Here is a 16,674-nt window from a genome sequence, read left to right as displayed (position 1 = left end):
AATTACTAAAAATCAAAATGCTATTTAAATACCAATAAATTAATTTTGATTAATTACTGCCCATGAGCCAAATTGGATGACAATAAGTCATGATTCTTTTCTTTTTATTTTTTGTTACTACCAGACTTATTTTTGTCTTCGACAAAATGTCAATTTATATACAATAATTGCATTGTAGCGAATATAGTTTAGTAGTAAACATGCGATTCGTTCTATTAATCTCTCCCGAGGCTTGAACCATACCCTTTCACCTTCTCCCACGTCTATTACCTGTCCCGGCTTTATTTCCAATCTAAAGGAGACATCAAAATTGGGGCAAAAAATTGAGAATTCAGTTGATATATCTCGTAAAAGATGGCAAACACGAAGATGTAAACTTTTTGCTTTATCCCTACGTTGAGCGAATGCACGTTAGTAAAGAACCAACTCTGTGTATCTTTACAGGCACATTTCAATAACCAATTCAATTGCAGAGCAAGATATTACCAATTAACATATACATATGTCACAAGATTACTTATCTTCAAGAGCTGCAATCTCATATCTCACTTCCTCCATGTGCTCATTAATGGTCGTCACAGCCTCTTGCACACCTTTGATTGCTTCCTTGAGAGCATTGTCATATTCGGCATCTGCTTCTGCTTCCTCGGTACCTGAAGCTTCAGTTATCTCGTGGACATGTACACACTCGTGCTCTCGAGGTGTCTTGAATCTGCAATTCTCGTGGCTCACCAAGCGCTCCGATGGGCGACCAGCCTTCTTCAATAACTGAATTTGAGCTGTCTATAAAGAGGAATAATTGTTAGGAAAAGATGAAGGCAGGAACTCTCAACTCTTGAACTTTATACGATGAGGTTCCTATCTAGCAAAAGTACACATTCAATGTCCAAGAAAACCCACCCGCAACACAAACACGCGGTGATGTGTCTTATCTCATCGTTTGCTTATTTGTATGCATTCTCAGCTTTCAAATTAATTAACTAATAGATGATCAGCAAACTTCTGGTACTGTTTTTTAGCACTGGAAATGGCATGAAACAACTATGTAAAGCATTGAAGGATAAGCTATGTATCACTACTTGAGGACCTTGTGCAGGTGATTGAATACTTACATCATCGAGCTCAGTAGTTTAATGGTGAAAGAAGAATGAAAGGGAAACTTAGATGTGAGAGATGTTTATTTAAGATCTTTCAAGGACATTACAGTTTTCCTTCAACTCTATTTTGATAGACAATTTTCCAGTGACCTTTTTTTTATTTATCATAAAAGGAATTCTAGCCAGAATAATGTAATGTTTAGGAGATGGAGTAAGGGCAGTGGTTGAGAGAAGAGAATCTGAACTACATGGAGCTGACTTTGGTGTTTATTTCAATGAATTGCATTTCTAAAAGTTAATCCAAGAAAGGAAATCACTCTACACATTATTGCCTGCTACTCATTCGATGTTTAATCAGCTTTTAAGACAACTTGAGAAGGAATTTCAAAGGTGGAGTAGCCTTGTTGTAAGACAAAGTGCACCACATCTAAAGGAATCAACAATAAGACACAAATAGTGAAATACTATCAGATCCCACACCGGTTGGAGAGGAGAACGAAATATTCTTTATAAGAGTGTGGAAACCTCTCCCTAGCATACGTGTTTTAAAAACCTTGAGAGGAAACCCGAAAGGGAAAGCCCAAAGAGGACAATATCTGCTAACAATGGGCTTGGGCCGTTACAACCTTGTGACTTTACATGTAGCAACCATGGAAGGCTCTCTAAAAAAATCTACGGTCTGCTTGTCATATTAGTAGCCAGTAGCAGTCCTAGAAGGAATATGTGAAACAAATGGCCATCTTTCTTTAATTTTCTAGAATCAAGAGAAGGTAAGAATTCTTTACATGATCCAGATTTATCCATAGACCATGTCTCTAATCTGAACAATGTTTCAAAAGTCTTTTAATTATTACGCCTTGAGGCTTGTCTCATTGTGATAAAAACTTAAGACTTATTTTCAAAAGCAAATACTGATTGATCCTACAAAATTTATAATTACAATTTTCCAAAGCATATACTGTTTGATCCTACAAAATTTATAATTACAAGTTTAACTGACCAATTGGAATTCTGTGAAGCACGTCATATATTTTCAGGTTTGGAATAATACTACTCGTCAAACCTATTCAGTGCAGAGAAGGAAAAGGTGCTTAAAAAATATAACCAAAGCATTCTAGAGAATTTCTTGGAGGTGGCATACCAGATGCAATTTCTGCTTTTCTTGTTCTTGAACAGATCTAAGCAGGCTGGCTAACTCGATCCTGTCATGATCTGGACTACAGAAGTTCGACTCAATGTCAATGACCTACAACAAGAGAGAGTCCATAGTCCAAAAAGTAAAACCTCAAAAGGAAGCTCAAAGAAGACTACGCCTAACTGAAATGCTATGAAATTGCAAAACGAACTTGTTTGGAGCAATTACTGAATTCTGCAGTGATCTCACCGCAAAGCTGTTGGTAAGATATCTCCCTTCCTGAAGTCATATACTCATCGAAACCCCTGCGAGTCAACAGAATAATGAAGACTTGCAAAATTCAATCCGCCTTGTTTAAATAAGTAGCAGCAACACGCTCGAAACTTTGTCATTAAGTTAATTTAGATCTAACAAAAATTCTTTGAGATAGATTTTCCAATGATCGATCCATATGGAATCAACAGGAAAGAAAATGCATCGACATCGCGTTCTAGGACAAGAACTATAACAGAAATACGCATACACATTACTCAAGTCATCAATTCGTCATCGATTATCCAAAATAATGATCGAGATTTCAAACGAAAATCAAATCAATGATACCTCTTAAGCCTGGCATAAGCTTCTGCTCTACGCTGCTGGATTTCAAGAAACTTGCGGAGCAAAGTGAGAGTGTTGGAGGAACCGCTAGAATCGCCAGAGGTTCTTCCGTCTTCCTCCATTTGCTCAGCGAGAGAGAGCTTCTTATCAAAATCTTCCATTCTTTAGGGCGTCTGCTCGAAGCGAGTTTTCCCTTCAGTTTCAGTCTTCAACCTGAAGCCTCCATGTCCCAGACTGCTATTTAAGTAGATTTTTTTTTTCTTTTAAATTTCATTTTATACTCCTTTTAATTAATGACTTTTTTACTATTATTTTATTTCAATTATTACCAAAATAATAATAATAATATTCCATTTCAATTTTATTCTTTAAAATAGTTTATTTTCATGTAGGTTTTTTTTTTACAAAAACATAATAATAATAATATATCCAAATACAAAAAATTTTAAATTAGAATAAACTATTTTTTTATCACAATAATTAAGATTAAAATTTAAACTTAACTTGAATTTGATTTAATTTAATTAATAATTATTTTTAATATCGATTAATCTCCATATTTACAAATATTCACAAAATAATTTAATTTAATCTAAAACATTTTACGACTAATCAAGTAAATGAATAAAAAATTCAACTTAATTTTTTATTTTATATTTTTAATAAATTCATAAATTTTCAATTTTACTTAGACAAAATAATAATAATAATAATAATAATAATAATAAAATCTCATTTGTCACAAAAGTGAGCTTTTAAACCTCCTTTGTGTTTTAAAATTCATGAAACTATCATACACGAAGATAAAACTTTATAGACTAACCTTATAATTTAACCTAAAGTTAATCAGCTTGGGACGATCACGACTGCTGCACCAGTCTTCCGAGTCAAAATAATGGCAATAATTTACACAAAAACTGTGATGTCCCACATTGTTTGGGGAGGAGAACAAAACAACTTTTATAAGGTGTGAAAACCTTCCACTAGCATACATGTTTTAAAGCCTTGAGGAGCTCAAAGAAGACAATATCTGATCGCAGTGGTTTGGGCTGTTACAAATGGTATCAGAGCCAGACATCGGATGATATGCCAGTTTTCTCTCTGTTCCTCGAAGGGAGTAGACACGAGGCGATGTGCCGTAAGGATGCTGGGCCCCAAAAGAGGTGGATTTGGTGGAGGTCCCACATCAATTAGAGAAAGGAACGAGTGCCAACAAGGACGCTAGGCCCCGAGGGGGGTGGATTGTGATGTTCCCACGAGAGGAGAACAAAACATTATTTATAAGAGTATGAAAACCTTCCCCTAACAGACGCGTTTTAAAGCCTTAAGGGGAAGCCCAATATCTACGGGCGGTGATCTAGGCCGTGGCCGTGACATAAACTGAGAAAAGGAGAGCTGAAAAACCTGTAAAATTATTATCAAAGAATCACTATGAAGAACAGTAAAAAATTATGACCAAAATCCAACAGAAACACTTCAATCCAATTTTGTTGCCAAGCTATAACCAGGAACTTTAGCGAGCTGCCTCTGTTTCATGAACTCCCTCACCTTATGCACCTCTTTCCAAAGCCCATTAGAGGCATAAATATTTGAAAGAACCACATACACACCATCATTCCATGGCTCCAATTCCTGTAAATGCTTTGCTGCCCACTCCCCCATCTCCACATTCCCATGTTTTTCACATGCCCCGATCAAACATCCCCATATTATCGAGTTCGCCCTCATCGGCATCTCGTCAATCATCCTTCTTGCCTCTTCTAGCAACCCTGCTTTACCGAGCAAATCGACCATGCATCCATAATGTGGCAGCTGGGGCTTGTAGCCATAAACAGATTTCATCATTTCAAAGTAATGTCTTCCCTCTTTGACCATCCCACCGTGTACACATGCGCTCAACACCCCGATGAACGTAACGTTATTAGGAGGAACTCCTGCCTCTCTCATGCATCGGAAGTTCTCGAGCGCTTGTTTCACCTGTCCGTGCATTGCATAACCTACAATCAGAGATGTCCAGGATGATACATTTCTATGATCCATGTTCGAAAATACTTTCAATGCTAAGTCCATCCTACCACATTTTCCATACATGTCTATGAGGGAATTCAGCATCAAAATGTCTGATTTTCCTATGACTTTAACTTGGAAAACAAATTTGTGCATTTGGAGAGACAGTTCTAGGTCTCCTAGACTGCCACAAGCTGATGTTACACTAACAATTGTGACATCATCTGGTTCGAGCCCGCTTCGTCTTAACTTAATGAACATATCGACTGCCTCTTTCGCACGCCCACCTTGAGATAAACCAGCTATAATGGCATTCCAAGAACCCAACTTTCTGTGATGATTTTTCTCGAACACCTTACGTGCACACTCGAGATCTCCTAACTTCGAATACAGACTGATGAGGCCACTTTCGCTATATTGGTCAAACTCAAGACCAAGCCGTATAGCAACTGAATGCAATTGTAATCCTAAACCAAAAGCATAAACTAGTGATAGAGCCTTGAATACAATTGGGAGTGTGTAAGAATCAGGGAAGACGCCTGCTCGTAACATGGCGATATATACAGAGAGGGCTTTTCTTGGGGCCTCCAGTCTAGTATATGATCTAATAATGTTGTTCCAGCTAAATGAAGAAGGGTAGTTTTCCAACATGTTGGTTCTTAAAATATGAGCATGAATTTGAGACAATTCTAACAAATGAGTACAATTCATCACTAAGGTTGCAACAATACTCACTTGGTCCACATTATTGTCAGAGGTGTATGTCGACCAGATGGGAGTGTCTATACGAGCATCCCTCTCTGCAAGCTGCTTATTTATCTTGAGCTTATCGATGAATCGCACATCGTTAAATTCTACAAGTGGCCTAAAATCATCTGTTGCAAGATGCTTGGTATTGTATATTGGAGGGGAATGTCCTCCCCTCATTAACAAGGTTTGTAGAGAGCTATCTGAAGAGCTGCCAGCATTTGTGAATTTGCTTTTGTTGTTGTCACCATAAGCAAATCTTCCTTCGCATTTGTCACCCGACACCACGTCTTGAACAGGAAGCACGTGGCGCTTGGCTTCTTGGTGAATATCGAGGCCTTGGTTTTGAAGCTGAAATGACACAGAACTGAACAGCCTTAACCTTTCTAAAACTGGAAAGTAGATTTATTCAAAATATGCCTTTGAAATCAAACAATATGTCTAGATATTACAAACTCAGCTAAAAATACAGAAGTAGGAAAAAATTTGCATACCAAGAAAATAAGAAGAAATTTAAGATTGTTTGCCAATAGCAAGCTTAACAAGATCACAAGATTGTTTGTCTCTATTACGTTTCAGAATGAAGACAGTTCAATGAAACTAGGAATTTAGTACAAAAACTTCTCCCTTACTCAAACAAAAGAAAACCCAATTGAGCAAGATGGAACTTTTTTCTCCCATAAATCCCTCAACTATGCCACAATTCATGGCCTTGGGTATTGGTCATCTCAAGACATCAATGCCAATGGTAACGATAAAAGGCATAAGGACGAGAAGATTGCCAATAGCGAAACTACTCAATTTTACAAAACTGTTCTAATGTAAAATCCAAGTGCAGTGGCTTTAAAATTCTCACTGGACAACATTTGGTTGGTATGGAACACCATTGTTGGCTAAAAAGGCTGCAATGATTCACCGTTGAATGATACAATCTTGGTTAAGAAAATAAGGCTCTTTCCTTCAGTAGTGACCCTCATCACTATTTCACTTTCAAATTGTGAGATCCCAAGTTGATTGGAGAAGGGTATGAAACATTTATTATAAGAGTGTGGAAACCTAGAAACCTAGAAACCTTTCCCAAACAGACGTGTTTTAAAATCATGAGAGGAATCCCTTGAAGGGAAAGCCCAAAAAGAATGGTATCAGAGCAAGACACCGAGCAGTATGCAAGCGAGGACGCTGGGCTCCCAAGGGGGTGGATTGTGAGATCCCACATCGGTTGGAGAGAGGAATGAAGCATTCCTTATAAGGGTGTGAAAACCTGAAAACCTCTCCCTAACAGATGCGTTTTAAAACCTTGAGGAGAAGCCCTTAAAAAGAAAGACTAAAGAGGACAATATATGCTAGCGGTGGGCTTGGGAATTATAAATGGTATTAGAGCCAAACACCGAGCGGTGTGCCAACGAGAACCCTGGCCCCACTAAGGGTGGATTGTGAGATCCACATCGGTTGGAAAGGGGAACGAAACATTCCTTATAAGGATGTGGAAACCTAGAAACCTCTCCCTAACATACACGTTTTAAAACCTTGAGGGAAAGCCCTTAAAGAAAAACTCAAAGAGGACAATATACTAGCCAGCGTGGGCAGTTACACAAATACTTTCAGTTTGACCTCGCTGCAACAAGTTACAGAACATTCCTTCCTCACCAAAATTGAAACAATTCTTACCACCAAGAATAGCTCAACTAGCACTCCCACATGCTGTTGAACTCAAAAAAAACATGCAGATACCACTCCATCTCATCCCCGGTGAACCAAGGGCTACTAAATTTTTACAGGGGGCTTTATTGCTTCTAGAGGATCACCTACGAATCAATTACTTACTTAAACAGTATAACTGGAGTAAACGCAAGAGAAATGAAGACGCTAATTTCTCTAATATCAACGTCAAACCTTTCAGTTTACGAAAATTCTATTCCATGAAACTAAAAAATACATGAACAAGAGAGAAACAAAAGAAACAAACACCTTATTGTTCTCGATATCGCACTCGTACTCATTGCCGAAGAATTTCCCCGCAGCGTATCGACAGAAACCCCGCCGGGCACAGGAATCGGTACAAGATGGAGATGGTAGAGGCAGTATATATGGCCCTGCAGTGAAGCCGGAATTGCACAGTAGGTTGTAGTCGATGTTCTTCGATGAAACTAGGAGGAAGTTTCGAAGTGGTTTGAAATTATGCATTCTAACAAAGAAGATTCAGACATGGCGGACGTTCTAGTGCTCCATCACGCCACCGACTACTACTCCCCGACGAGCTTTCTGAACTGCACCGCCACCGCCGGAAGCAATTCCCGCCTTCGCACTCCGCCTCCGCTCTATGATAGAGCCCTTGCTCCGGCTCATCACGGACTTTAACCATGCCCTATTCAAACATTAAAGCTATTTCTTTATCGATTTAATTTTAGCTAATGTTTGATCAAAATTCTTTTCTTATTTTTCATGTATATTTTTAATATAAAAATCTTCACTCAAAATTAGATAATTTTCATTTTCAATAATTTTATATTAAAAAATATACAAAATTACCATAAATTTAATAATATTCTGTAAGCCCAACATTTTATCACACTAATTTTATATTAAAAAATATAAATTTAATATAAGCAAAATTATTATAATTTTGTATTGAAAAATATAAAACATCACGGAAAATATTTTATGAACAAAAATATTATTTTTCTCTCGAGCTTCACAAGGAGGCCTCTCGAACCTGCAGGTTGTTGCTATCGAAGCGTGAATAAAGTGAAAAATATTCGCTTATGGTAATTTTATATTAAAAAATATAAAACATTGCAAGAAATTTATTAATATTTATCCGTAAAAATATTATTTAATAATATTTCATAAGTAAAAATATTATCACAATAATTTTATATTAAAAAATATAAAACATCACGATAAATTTAATAATATATGATGAACAAAAATATTATCTTTAATTAGAAATAAGATCTTTTGTCTCCAGCTTCGCAAGGAAGTTCAATAAATTTAATAATATTTAATCATAAAAATAAATATTATTTAATAATATTTTATAAATAAAAATATTTTTCACGAACTTGACTGAATTCAACGTAGGAATGCCTCTGATGATGGCGATAAAAGTTGGATTGATTTCATTATTTCTGTTGGAATTTGAATGATTTGAAGCAGTTGCCGAAGAAAATTGAGAAAAAAGAAAGAACTTTTGAACGAGAAAGCTCTATAAATTGAAGGGTTTTTGGCGCCGGAAGTTCCCTCCATGCCCTTGTTTTGTTCTTCAACATAGCGCGCAAATCCCAACCTCACTTCACTTCGGCGGAAGCGATTTTCAGTTCTGGCGCCTTCAGCCGCAAGCGGCCATGAATGCTCCAATAATCGGTGAGTTTCTGCTCTTTCTCTCCCTCTTTCTCGCCCTAATTTCAAACCAAAATTCTCCATTTTAGGTATTTTTCTCTGTTCTTATTTCATTTCTTTCTTTTGCGAAGATCCACTGCAGGGAGATTTCCCCGAGGTTATCGAAGAGTTCTTGGAACATGGTGTAATGAAATGCATCGCGTTTAATCGTCGCGGTACTCTTCTAGCAGGTATCCATGGCTGCCTTTGATTATATGTGAATTGGCATGTTTCAGTTCGTGATTTACTGTTAATAGCTGAAGTTATTGTTCTTGATGAGTTCATATCTTCATTTAGTTGGAAGTTTGTGACGAAAAATAGTGGTTTTTTATGCCTGCGAGCAGGAATGAGTTCATATGTTCATGTGTTCATGTGTTGTGTGGTGATTTCTTGACGTCGTGTTCATTTGCAACAAAATATTTTCTTTGTGTGGCCGTAAAAAAAAAAAAAAAAGTGCTTTTTTGAAGAGAGATTTCACCAATCGAGTCACGCATTAACTCAGTATCTTCACAGCACCATCTGAACCAAGTTCTTGTGCCATAAACAACCCAACATTGTTTTAGAGTGTTCCATTGGCCCAAGATTATGAATTAAATTGTAATCTCCTTAGCTTAGTTAGGTTTTCATGTTTTTACTTGCGTTTCTGCGTGAAGATCGTTAAGATAAATGAAAGAACAAAAACATAACACAAGCTCAAGATAGATGGAGCCAAAAATATAGAAAGTGGCTTCGATGTTTGAGAATTAGGAAACAAGGAGAAATGCCTTTATACATTGACTGAAAGCTGCACGTATAGATGTTTATTTTACGTAGTTCTAAATTCCTTGTATCGATTGTTGATGGTTCGACATGAAGCGGTTTTTTTAATGCTGGAAGCCACGGGATGTAAAGAGACCCATTTTAGAAGTCTCTGCTTCTTGAGGTAGCATGACCAAACACTTCCATTCGGTGGGTTATCACTTGTCGCTATGTATTGGTGGAAAATGTTGTTATGATTGGATGATTAGTTGGAGGGGGAAAAGGGTGAAATTCTTTAAGACGAGGTTGAATATGCTTGATTTATATTGGGTATACCGTATACGTATGCATTACTCCGTGTTGTTTTTCTTGATTGAGCTCATATAAACATATGCAGCTTTACTCTGTGTGTAATAGCTTAAGGCTTAAGTTCACTACTAGCCGATATTGTCCAAAACCTTGAGGGGAAGCCTAAAAGGAAAAAATCCAAAGAGGACAATATCGGCTAGTGGTGGGCTTGGACCATTGCATGCACTGATGTTGATTACTAAACTTTCTTGCTGTATGGTAGCCATTTAGGCAATACCGAGTATAAATATTAATGCTTTCGTGATATCGTTGGCAGCTGGATGCTCCGATGGCAGCTGTGTTATCTGGGATTTCGAGACCAGAGGCATCGCTAAGGAGCTTAAAGATAAAGATTGCGTTTCTGCAATAACTAGTGTCTGTTGGTCAAAATATGGCCATCAAATTCTTGTATCTGCTGCTGATAGGTCATTAACACTGTGGGATGTTCTCAAGGGGGAGAAGATAAACCGCATAACTCTGCAGCAGACCCCTTTACAGGCTCGGTTGCATCCTGGCTCGTCTAGTCCATCTCTCTGCTTGGCATGCCCTCTCTCATCTGCTCCTATGATTGTCGACTTAAAGACGGGAGACACGATCCTACTTCCAGTTTGTATTTCTGATACCGATACAGCTTCTTCTCGTGGCAAAGTATTAGATGGAACTCAGCCGTTCACTCCTACGGCAGCTTGCTTTAATAAATACGGTGACCTAGTTTATGTCGGGAATTCGAAAGGTGAAATACTTGTAATAGATTATGAAAGAGTTCGGATAGAGGCCATGGTTCCAATTTCTGGAGGTGCTGTTGTCAAGAACATAGTATTTAGCCGAAATGGTCAATATCTGCTCACTAATTCTAATGACAGAACGATTAGAATCTATGAAAATCTCCTGCCTAACAAAGATGGATTAAAATTCATTGATGAGATTATGAAAGAGCTTGATGAGCTCGATGGTGCTGAGAAGCTGAAGGCTGTTGGAACGAAGTGTTTAACTCTTTTCCGTGAGTTTCAAGATTCGATCACTAGAATGCACTGGAAAGCACCTTGCTTTAGTGGTGACGGTGAGTGGGTCGTTGGAGGTTCTGCGAGCAAAGGCGAACACAAGATTTACATTTGGGATAGGGCAGGTTATCTCGTAAAGATCCTCGAAGGTCCAAAGGAAGCATTGATTGATTTAAGCTGGCATCCCGTTCATCCCATTGTCGTCTCAGTTTCTCTGACTGGCTTGATTTATATTTGGGCTAAAGATTATACTGAGAATTGGAGTGCTTTTGCTCCTGATTTCAAAGAGCTCGAGGAAAATGAAGAATACGTAGAACGAGAAGACGAATTTGATCTGAATCCCGAAACCGAAAAGGTAATAATTGTTGTTTTCGTTGAGTCTTAGTTTGCTTTTCTAGTCATATGACATATTTGTTGTTTCAGGTGAAAGAACTTGATGTCAACGAAGACGAAGAAGTTGATATCGTAAATGTCGAGAAGGATTCAGCTTTCAGTGATTCAGATGCTTCACAGGATGAACTATGCTTCTTGCCAGCAATCCCATGTCCTGACATTGTCGAGCAGCACGACAAGTGCGTAGAAATTTCTTCAAAAATGATCGATGATGACAATTCCGGATCCCCGCTATCCGAGGAGGCTGCTGTAAATGGTCGTACAACCAATCATGCATCAAGTCCTTTGGAAGGTAACATTTCAATTGCTCAGTTGCTGCTGATACCATTTTCATGTCTTGCTTTCTTTCCTACCCTACGAAAAGAACCCTTAGGCTCAGATTCCTTATTAACTAGGTTCATTACTTAGTGATGACTTAGCATGAAGCCATTACCCAGTTCAGTTACTCAAGCAAATGCACATGGCTCAAGTGTGAAACATCTCACAGCTACATTTAACAAAAATCGTGGTATATCGGAATCTAGAACCGAAAAAGATGTCATAGCATGTGAGATACCACATCGGTTGGAGAGGGGAACGAAACATTCATTATAAGGGTGTGAAAACTTCTTAGATACGTTTTAAAACCGTTAGGCCGATGACGATACGTAATGGGCCAAAGCAAACAATATCTATTAGGAGTTGGCTTGGGCGGTTACAAATGGTATCAGAGTCAAACATCGGGCGGTGTGCCAGCGAGGACGCTGGGCCCCTAAGGGGGGTGAATTGTGAGATCTCACATTGGTTGGAGAGGGGAACAAAATATTCCTTATAGGGGTGTGGAAATCTCTCCCTAGTAGACGCATTTTAAAACTGTGAGGCTGACACGATATGTAATGGGCTAAAGCGGACAATATCTGTTAGCAACGGGTTTGGGCTGTTACAAATGATATCAGAGCCAGATACGGGTGGTGTGCCAGCGAGGACGTTGGGCCCCAAGGGGGTTGGATTAGAAGATCCTACATCGGTTGGAGAGGCGAACGAAGCATTCTTTATAAGGGTGTGAAAACCTTTCCATGTAGACACATTTTAAAATCACGAGGTTGACAGCGATATGTAATGTGCCAAAGCTGACAATATCTGCTAGCGGTGAGTTTGGGTTGTTACAACTTATATGTTGGATTGAAAATTGTAGGAGTAGGGGATCGAACCATAAGTCTTTAGAATGGTAACCGACACCTTATTCCATGAACTATGCTCAGATTGACCCGTGCCCTTATATGTCGGAAAAAGCGGAAAACTAAGGACACAATCTTAAGAAGTCTTTGTTTAGCTACTTCGGCTGGTAAGAGGTCCTTTCTGCCAAAACCATCTTTCACTGTTAGCAATCTTTCTCTGTAGCCATACTTCGACTGTTGAATCTTCTTGTACACTGTAGGAGTATTCATCTTTCATCACATATTGTAATGCAAGCTCCAAAAACTTTCCTGTAGCCTTAGCTTAATGTACATTGGCTCGATCGAACGAATCTTCCTCTCCAACCTTACATAAAATGTGTATCTTTGAACAGTGTGAATTAACGGTATCTATGTTCGGTTCGCTTAATCTTCATCGTTCAACAAGTAGTCCTTTGTTTTGCAGTGTTGGATAACCCCGATGATGCTGGAGGAACCCGAGCGAAAAGAAGACGGAAACCATCGGAGAAAGGACTTGAGTTGCAAGCCGAAAAGGTGAAGAAACCCTCTAAACCTTCAAGTAGATTGTCAAAATTTAAAACTAAGTCCATAGGTCATCAGGATCATGGTAATGGTAGATATGCTGATGACAATTCTGATGAATAGCAGTGGAAAAAATCTGGCTTTTTTTTAAATATTATTTATCTTATTTCCAATTTTTCAGCTGCATTGAATTTAATTTACAAAATAAAAGTGGTGACATCAGGTGAAAAAATACCAAAAAATACAAAAAAAATTAAAAATTAAAAAAAAATCAACTTGCACTTAAGTAGGTTTTTTTTGGGTAGGACTATACATCAGCCCGCCCAAGCGTATGCTATTAGATATTGTCATTTTTGGGTTTTCTCATATAACAAATATGGTCATTTTCTTTCATATTTTAAGGAAGAGGTTTTCACATTTCTTATAAAAAATACTTTATTTCCCTCTCGAATGTGAGATCTCTCATCGACTCTCTCATAAATGTGAGATCTCTCATCGACTCTCTCATGGACGTGAGATCTCTCATAAACTCTCTCATGAATGTGAGATCTCTCATAGACGGAAACCAATCATTTATTCAAAGTTTTGTTTTGAATAAGAAAAATATATTATTTAAAATATTAATGAAAGTGACTTATCGAGTAGATTATATTTTAAAAAAAAAATTATATTCAAGCAAAGAATTTAATTTTCACACATTTAATTCACATCTCTAACTATAAATAATTAACATTTAATTCAACTACCCTACACTGAATTCCAAATATTTTATTGCAATACGCATACCCATTCAATAATTTTTTAATAATTATTTAGATAATTTTAATATTTTTAATAAAGGAAGAAAAATAAAATTTAAAAGCTAATGTTTATTTTTTTATAATAAGAATATGTATGAGAATAAGCCTCGAGACCTTAAGAGTCCAATCTTGGATTTATAATATCAGACTTGATTTAAAAAAAGGAGGTAACTTTGAATTAACTGTAACATATTTAGTTAACAATAATATTGGATTTCTTTTTTCAGATGCCAAAAGAAGTGTCGAAAAAGGTCGGAAAAGCATCATAAAAGGATTTTCTCAACGCACGAAAAGCTGTCAAAACAACATCGACACAACCTTATTTGTGTTTACCATTGCCACCAGTAGGGAGCGGTGTGACATTTACTAGATATGCAAGCTAACAAAAATGGTGTCAACATCTTCGGATATTGTTGTCTTCATGTTATGTTCTCCAAAAGTAGCTTTCGAAAATAATATCGACCCAACCTGACACGACCCACCTAAGAAAACAAAGTCAATACTTCATTAAATTTAAATAAGCACTTTAAAAACAATTACAACGAACAAAACGTTACGAGCATAACATCACCGTAATAAACAAAAACAATCAATTTGAACTAACTTTACGAAGTAATCAAAGTTACAAAACATAATAGATTTGGCATCAAAGTTAACCGACCTTAAACACTCGAACAAGCCAAATAAACGCAAAGCTCATAACTTAACTTATCCAAATTTAAGAAGGTAAACTCAAAATTTCAAGCATTGACAACCAAACTCATCCAATGAACAGACCCCTATACTCAAATCATCAGCTACCATAACTGCAGGATAGCAAGTACGCACAACAACAAGCTTCAAGTATAAGCATGCCCTAATCCACTGAACAGGAAATTCTAACCACCTATGAGTCCAAGTGTAACGACCTAAACCCACCGCTAACAGATATTGTCCTCTTTGGGCTATCCCCTCCAGGCTTCCTCTCAAGGTTGTAAAACGTGTTTGCTAGAGAGAATTTCCACACCCTTATAAATAATATTTTGTTCTCCTCTCCAATTGATGTGGGATCTCCAATGCCCAAAAAAGACAATATTTGCTAGTTGTGGGCTTGGGCCGTTACAAATGATATCAGAGTCAAACACCGAGCGATATGCCAACAAGGAGGCTGAGCCCCAAAGGGGGTGGATACGAGGTGCTGGATGGATTGGGGGGTCTCACAACATTTGGAGAAGGGAACGAGTGCCAACGAGGAGCTAGGCCCCGAATGAGGATGGATTGTGAGATCCCACGTCGGTTGGGGAGGAGAACTAAATATTCTTTATAAGAGTGTGGAATCCTCTCTCTAGGAGATGCGTTTTAAAACCTTGAAAGGAAGCCCGAAAGGGAAAACCCAAAAAGGACAATATCTGCTAGCGGTGGGCTCGAGCAAGAACAAAAATTAAAAAATTCAGCTAATAGAGAAAGAAAGGGTAAAATTCTCACCTCAAGCAAGAAATCACCACTGAAATCAACCCAAAATTTACCTTAAACTCAGTTCCAGCACTTCAAAACAGAATCAAATTCTAAAACATAAGAATTGTAAGGTTTGAGACCAATTTATTGGGTTATCATCTAGTTCAGATCTATTCAATACCCACGAATTCATAAGCAACATCACAAAACAACTAAAAATAAGTTATAAAGTACAAATAGACCAAATACATATACATATATTTGAAGCTAAACTAGAACCGCTAGCTTGGCTGTCCACTCTACATGTGATAAATTGCAAATCCACTTCCTCCATGAGCTCAAAATATACATAGATTTGTAGCATTGCAAGTGGCGTATAAACACAAATCATAGAGTGAGAGATATACAAGCATAGACGACATTATGGTTTTAATACTCCAAAACAGAGAAACCCCACACACGGGAGATTTTCGATAGGAAAAAACACAAAAGAATCTTCAATGCTGTAAACTGAATAATCATTTCAGATACTCAAATTCCAAACAAGACACATATAGACTATATTATATAGAAATAGCAAGCACTCTCCGAAGTAATAAGATTTGCAAGAAGAAAAAGAACTCACAGCGAAGGAAGAAGTGGTTAGAGGCCGTGCGGGTGGCCAATGACGAAGGAACAAATAGGTAGGCGCGCGGCGAGGCAAGCGACCGGCGATGCGAGGTGGTCGATCGACGGCGGCGGAGCTGCAGGAGAGGGCTAGGACGGTGGCTCGAAGGGAAGAAAGAAGAGGCACGGGAAGAGAGCCTGGAGGGGTCGCGTAGGGTAATTTTAATTTTAGGGCAAAAAACCGGCTAAGGCCAAGTGAATTGCCGACGGTTCGGTTGAACCGTCGGCATAACTTCCGGTTTGTCGTTGGTAGAATCAAACCGACCGTTCCATCTCCGTCGGCATTTGCATTTCCCATAACCTTTTATTCTCAACAAAAAAACAAAAATTGTTTGGATAATCTTAAATTATTTGTATTTAATTAAAAAATTAATAAATAAAATAAAAGCGAAATTTATAAATATACATTTATTAATATAAAATTATTTGAAAACTACGACCCATTTCAACTAATCATCCAAAGCCATAAAAGTTAAGTTAGATCAGCTTTTTTCAGTCTCGATTGGATTAACTTTTGAAACATTGAGTTGAATTGAGTGAGTCAGTTAGTGAGTTGAGTTGCATTATTAACTCTATTCGAGTTGCTCGAATCATCAACCCAGATAATCTAAAATTTCAGGTTGAGACTGACCG

At 37.7% G+C, this 16,674-nt stretch overlaps 3 protein-coding genes and 1 long non-coding RNA gene across 6 annotated transcripts; 1 reads left to right on the top strand and 3 right to left on the bottom strand.

The window, feature by feature from the left end:
- Positions 1-315: 315 nt before the first annotated feature.
- On the bottom strand, positions 316-3,078 carry LOC111467775 (uncharacterized protein C19orf60 homolog). Its single transcript, XM_023112835.1, has 4 exons — positions 2,836-3,078; positions 2,444-2,537; positions 2,239-2,343; positions 316-783 (listed from the first exon to the last, which is right to left on the bottom strand). Exons 1-4 carry the CDS (start codon positions 2,991-2,993, stop codon positions 514-516), a joined length of 627 nt encoding a protein of 208 aa, XP_022968603.1. The 5' UTR covers positions 2,994-3,078; the 3' UTR covers positions 316-513.
- Positions 3,079-4,262: 1,184 nt separating this feature from the next.
- On the bottom strand, positions 4,263-7,944 carry LOC111467485 (pentatricopeptide repeat-containing protein At1g77170, mitochondrial). 2 transcript variants are annotated; one of them, XM_023112402.1, is made up of 3 exons: positions 7,555-7,944; positions 4,908-5,937; positions 4,263-4,829 (listed from the first exon to the last, which is right to left on the bottom strand). In XM_023112402.1, the coding sequence occupies exons 1-3, from the start codon at positions 7,768-7,770 to the stop codon at positions 4,309-4,311; spliced, it is 1,767 nt and encodes a 588-aa protein (XP_022968170.1). In that variant the 5' UTR covers positions 7,771-7,944; the 3' UTR covers positions 4,263-4,308. The 2 variants fall into 2 exon arrangements, with proteins under 2 accessions (XP_022968170.1, XP_022968169.1); XM_023112401.1 differs by having other exon boundaries at positions 4,263-5,937.
- Positions 7,945-8,700: 756 nt separating this feature from the next.
- On the top strand, positions 8,701-14,294 carry LOC111467488 (protein RBL-like). Of its 2 annotated transcripts, XM_023112405.1 has the most exons (6): positions 8,701-8,949; positions 9,057-9,155; positions 10,328-11,406; positions 11,475-11,736; positions 13,065-13,153; positions 14,169-14,294. In XM_023112405.1, the coding sequence occupies exons 1-6, from the start codon at positions 8,931-8,933 to the stop codon at positions 14,208-14,210; spliced, it is 1,590 nt and encodes a 529-aa protein (XP_022968173.1). In that variant the 5' UTR covers positions 8,701-8,930; the 3' UTR covers positions 14,211-14,294. The 2 variants fall into 2 exon arrangements, with proteins under 2 accessions (XP_022968173.1, XP_022968172.1); XM_023112404.1 differs by lacking the exon at positions 14,169-14,294 and having other exon boundaries at positions 8,702-8,949; positions 13,065-13,304.
- LOC111467491 lies at positions 14,035-16,297 on the bottom strand. Its single transcript, XR_002714572.1, has 2 exons — positions 16,001-16,297; positions 14,035-14,423 (listed from the first exon to the last, which is right to left on the bottom strand). It is a non-coding gene; the product is annotated as an uncharacterized LOC111467491 (long non-coding RNA).
- Positions 16,298-16,674: the final 377 nt, after the last annotated feature.

Source organism: Cucurbita maxima, unplaced genomic scaffold (genome assembly GCF_002738345.1).
Source record: "Cucurbita maxima cultivar Rimu unplaced genomic scaffold, Cmax_1.0 Cma_Scf00034, whole genome shotgun sequence".
Classification (NCBI taxonomy): Eukaryota; Viridiplantae; Streptophyta; class Magnoliopsida; order Cucurbitales; family Cucurbitaceae; genus Cucurbita; species Cucurbita maxima.
This window is presented reverse-complemented; position numbering and strand designations above follow the sequence as displayed.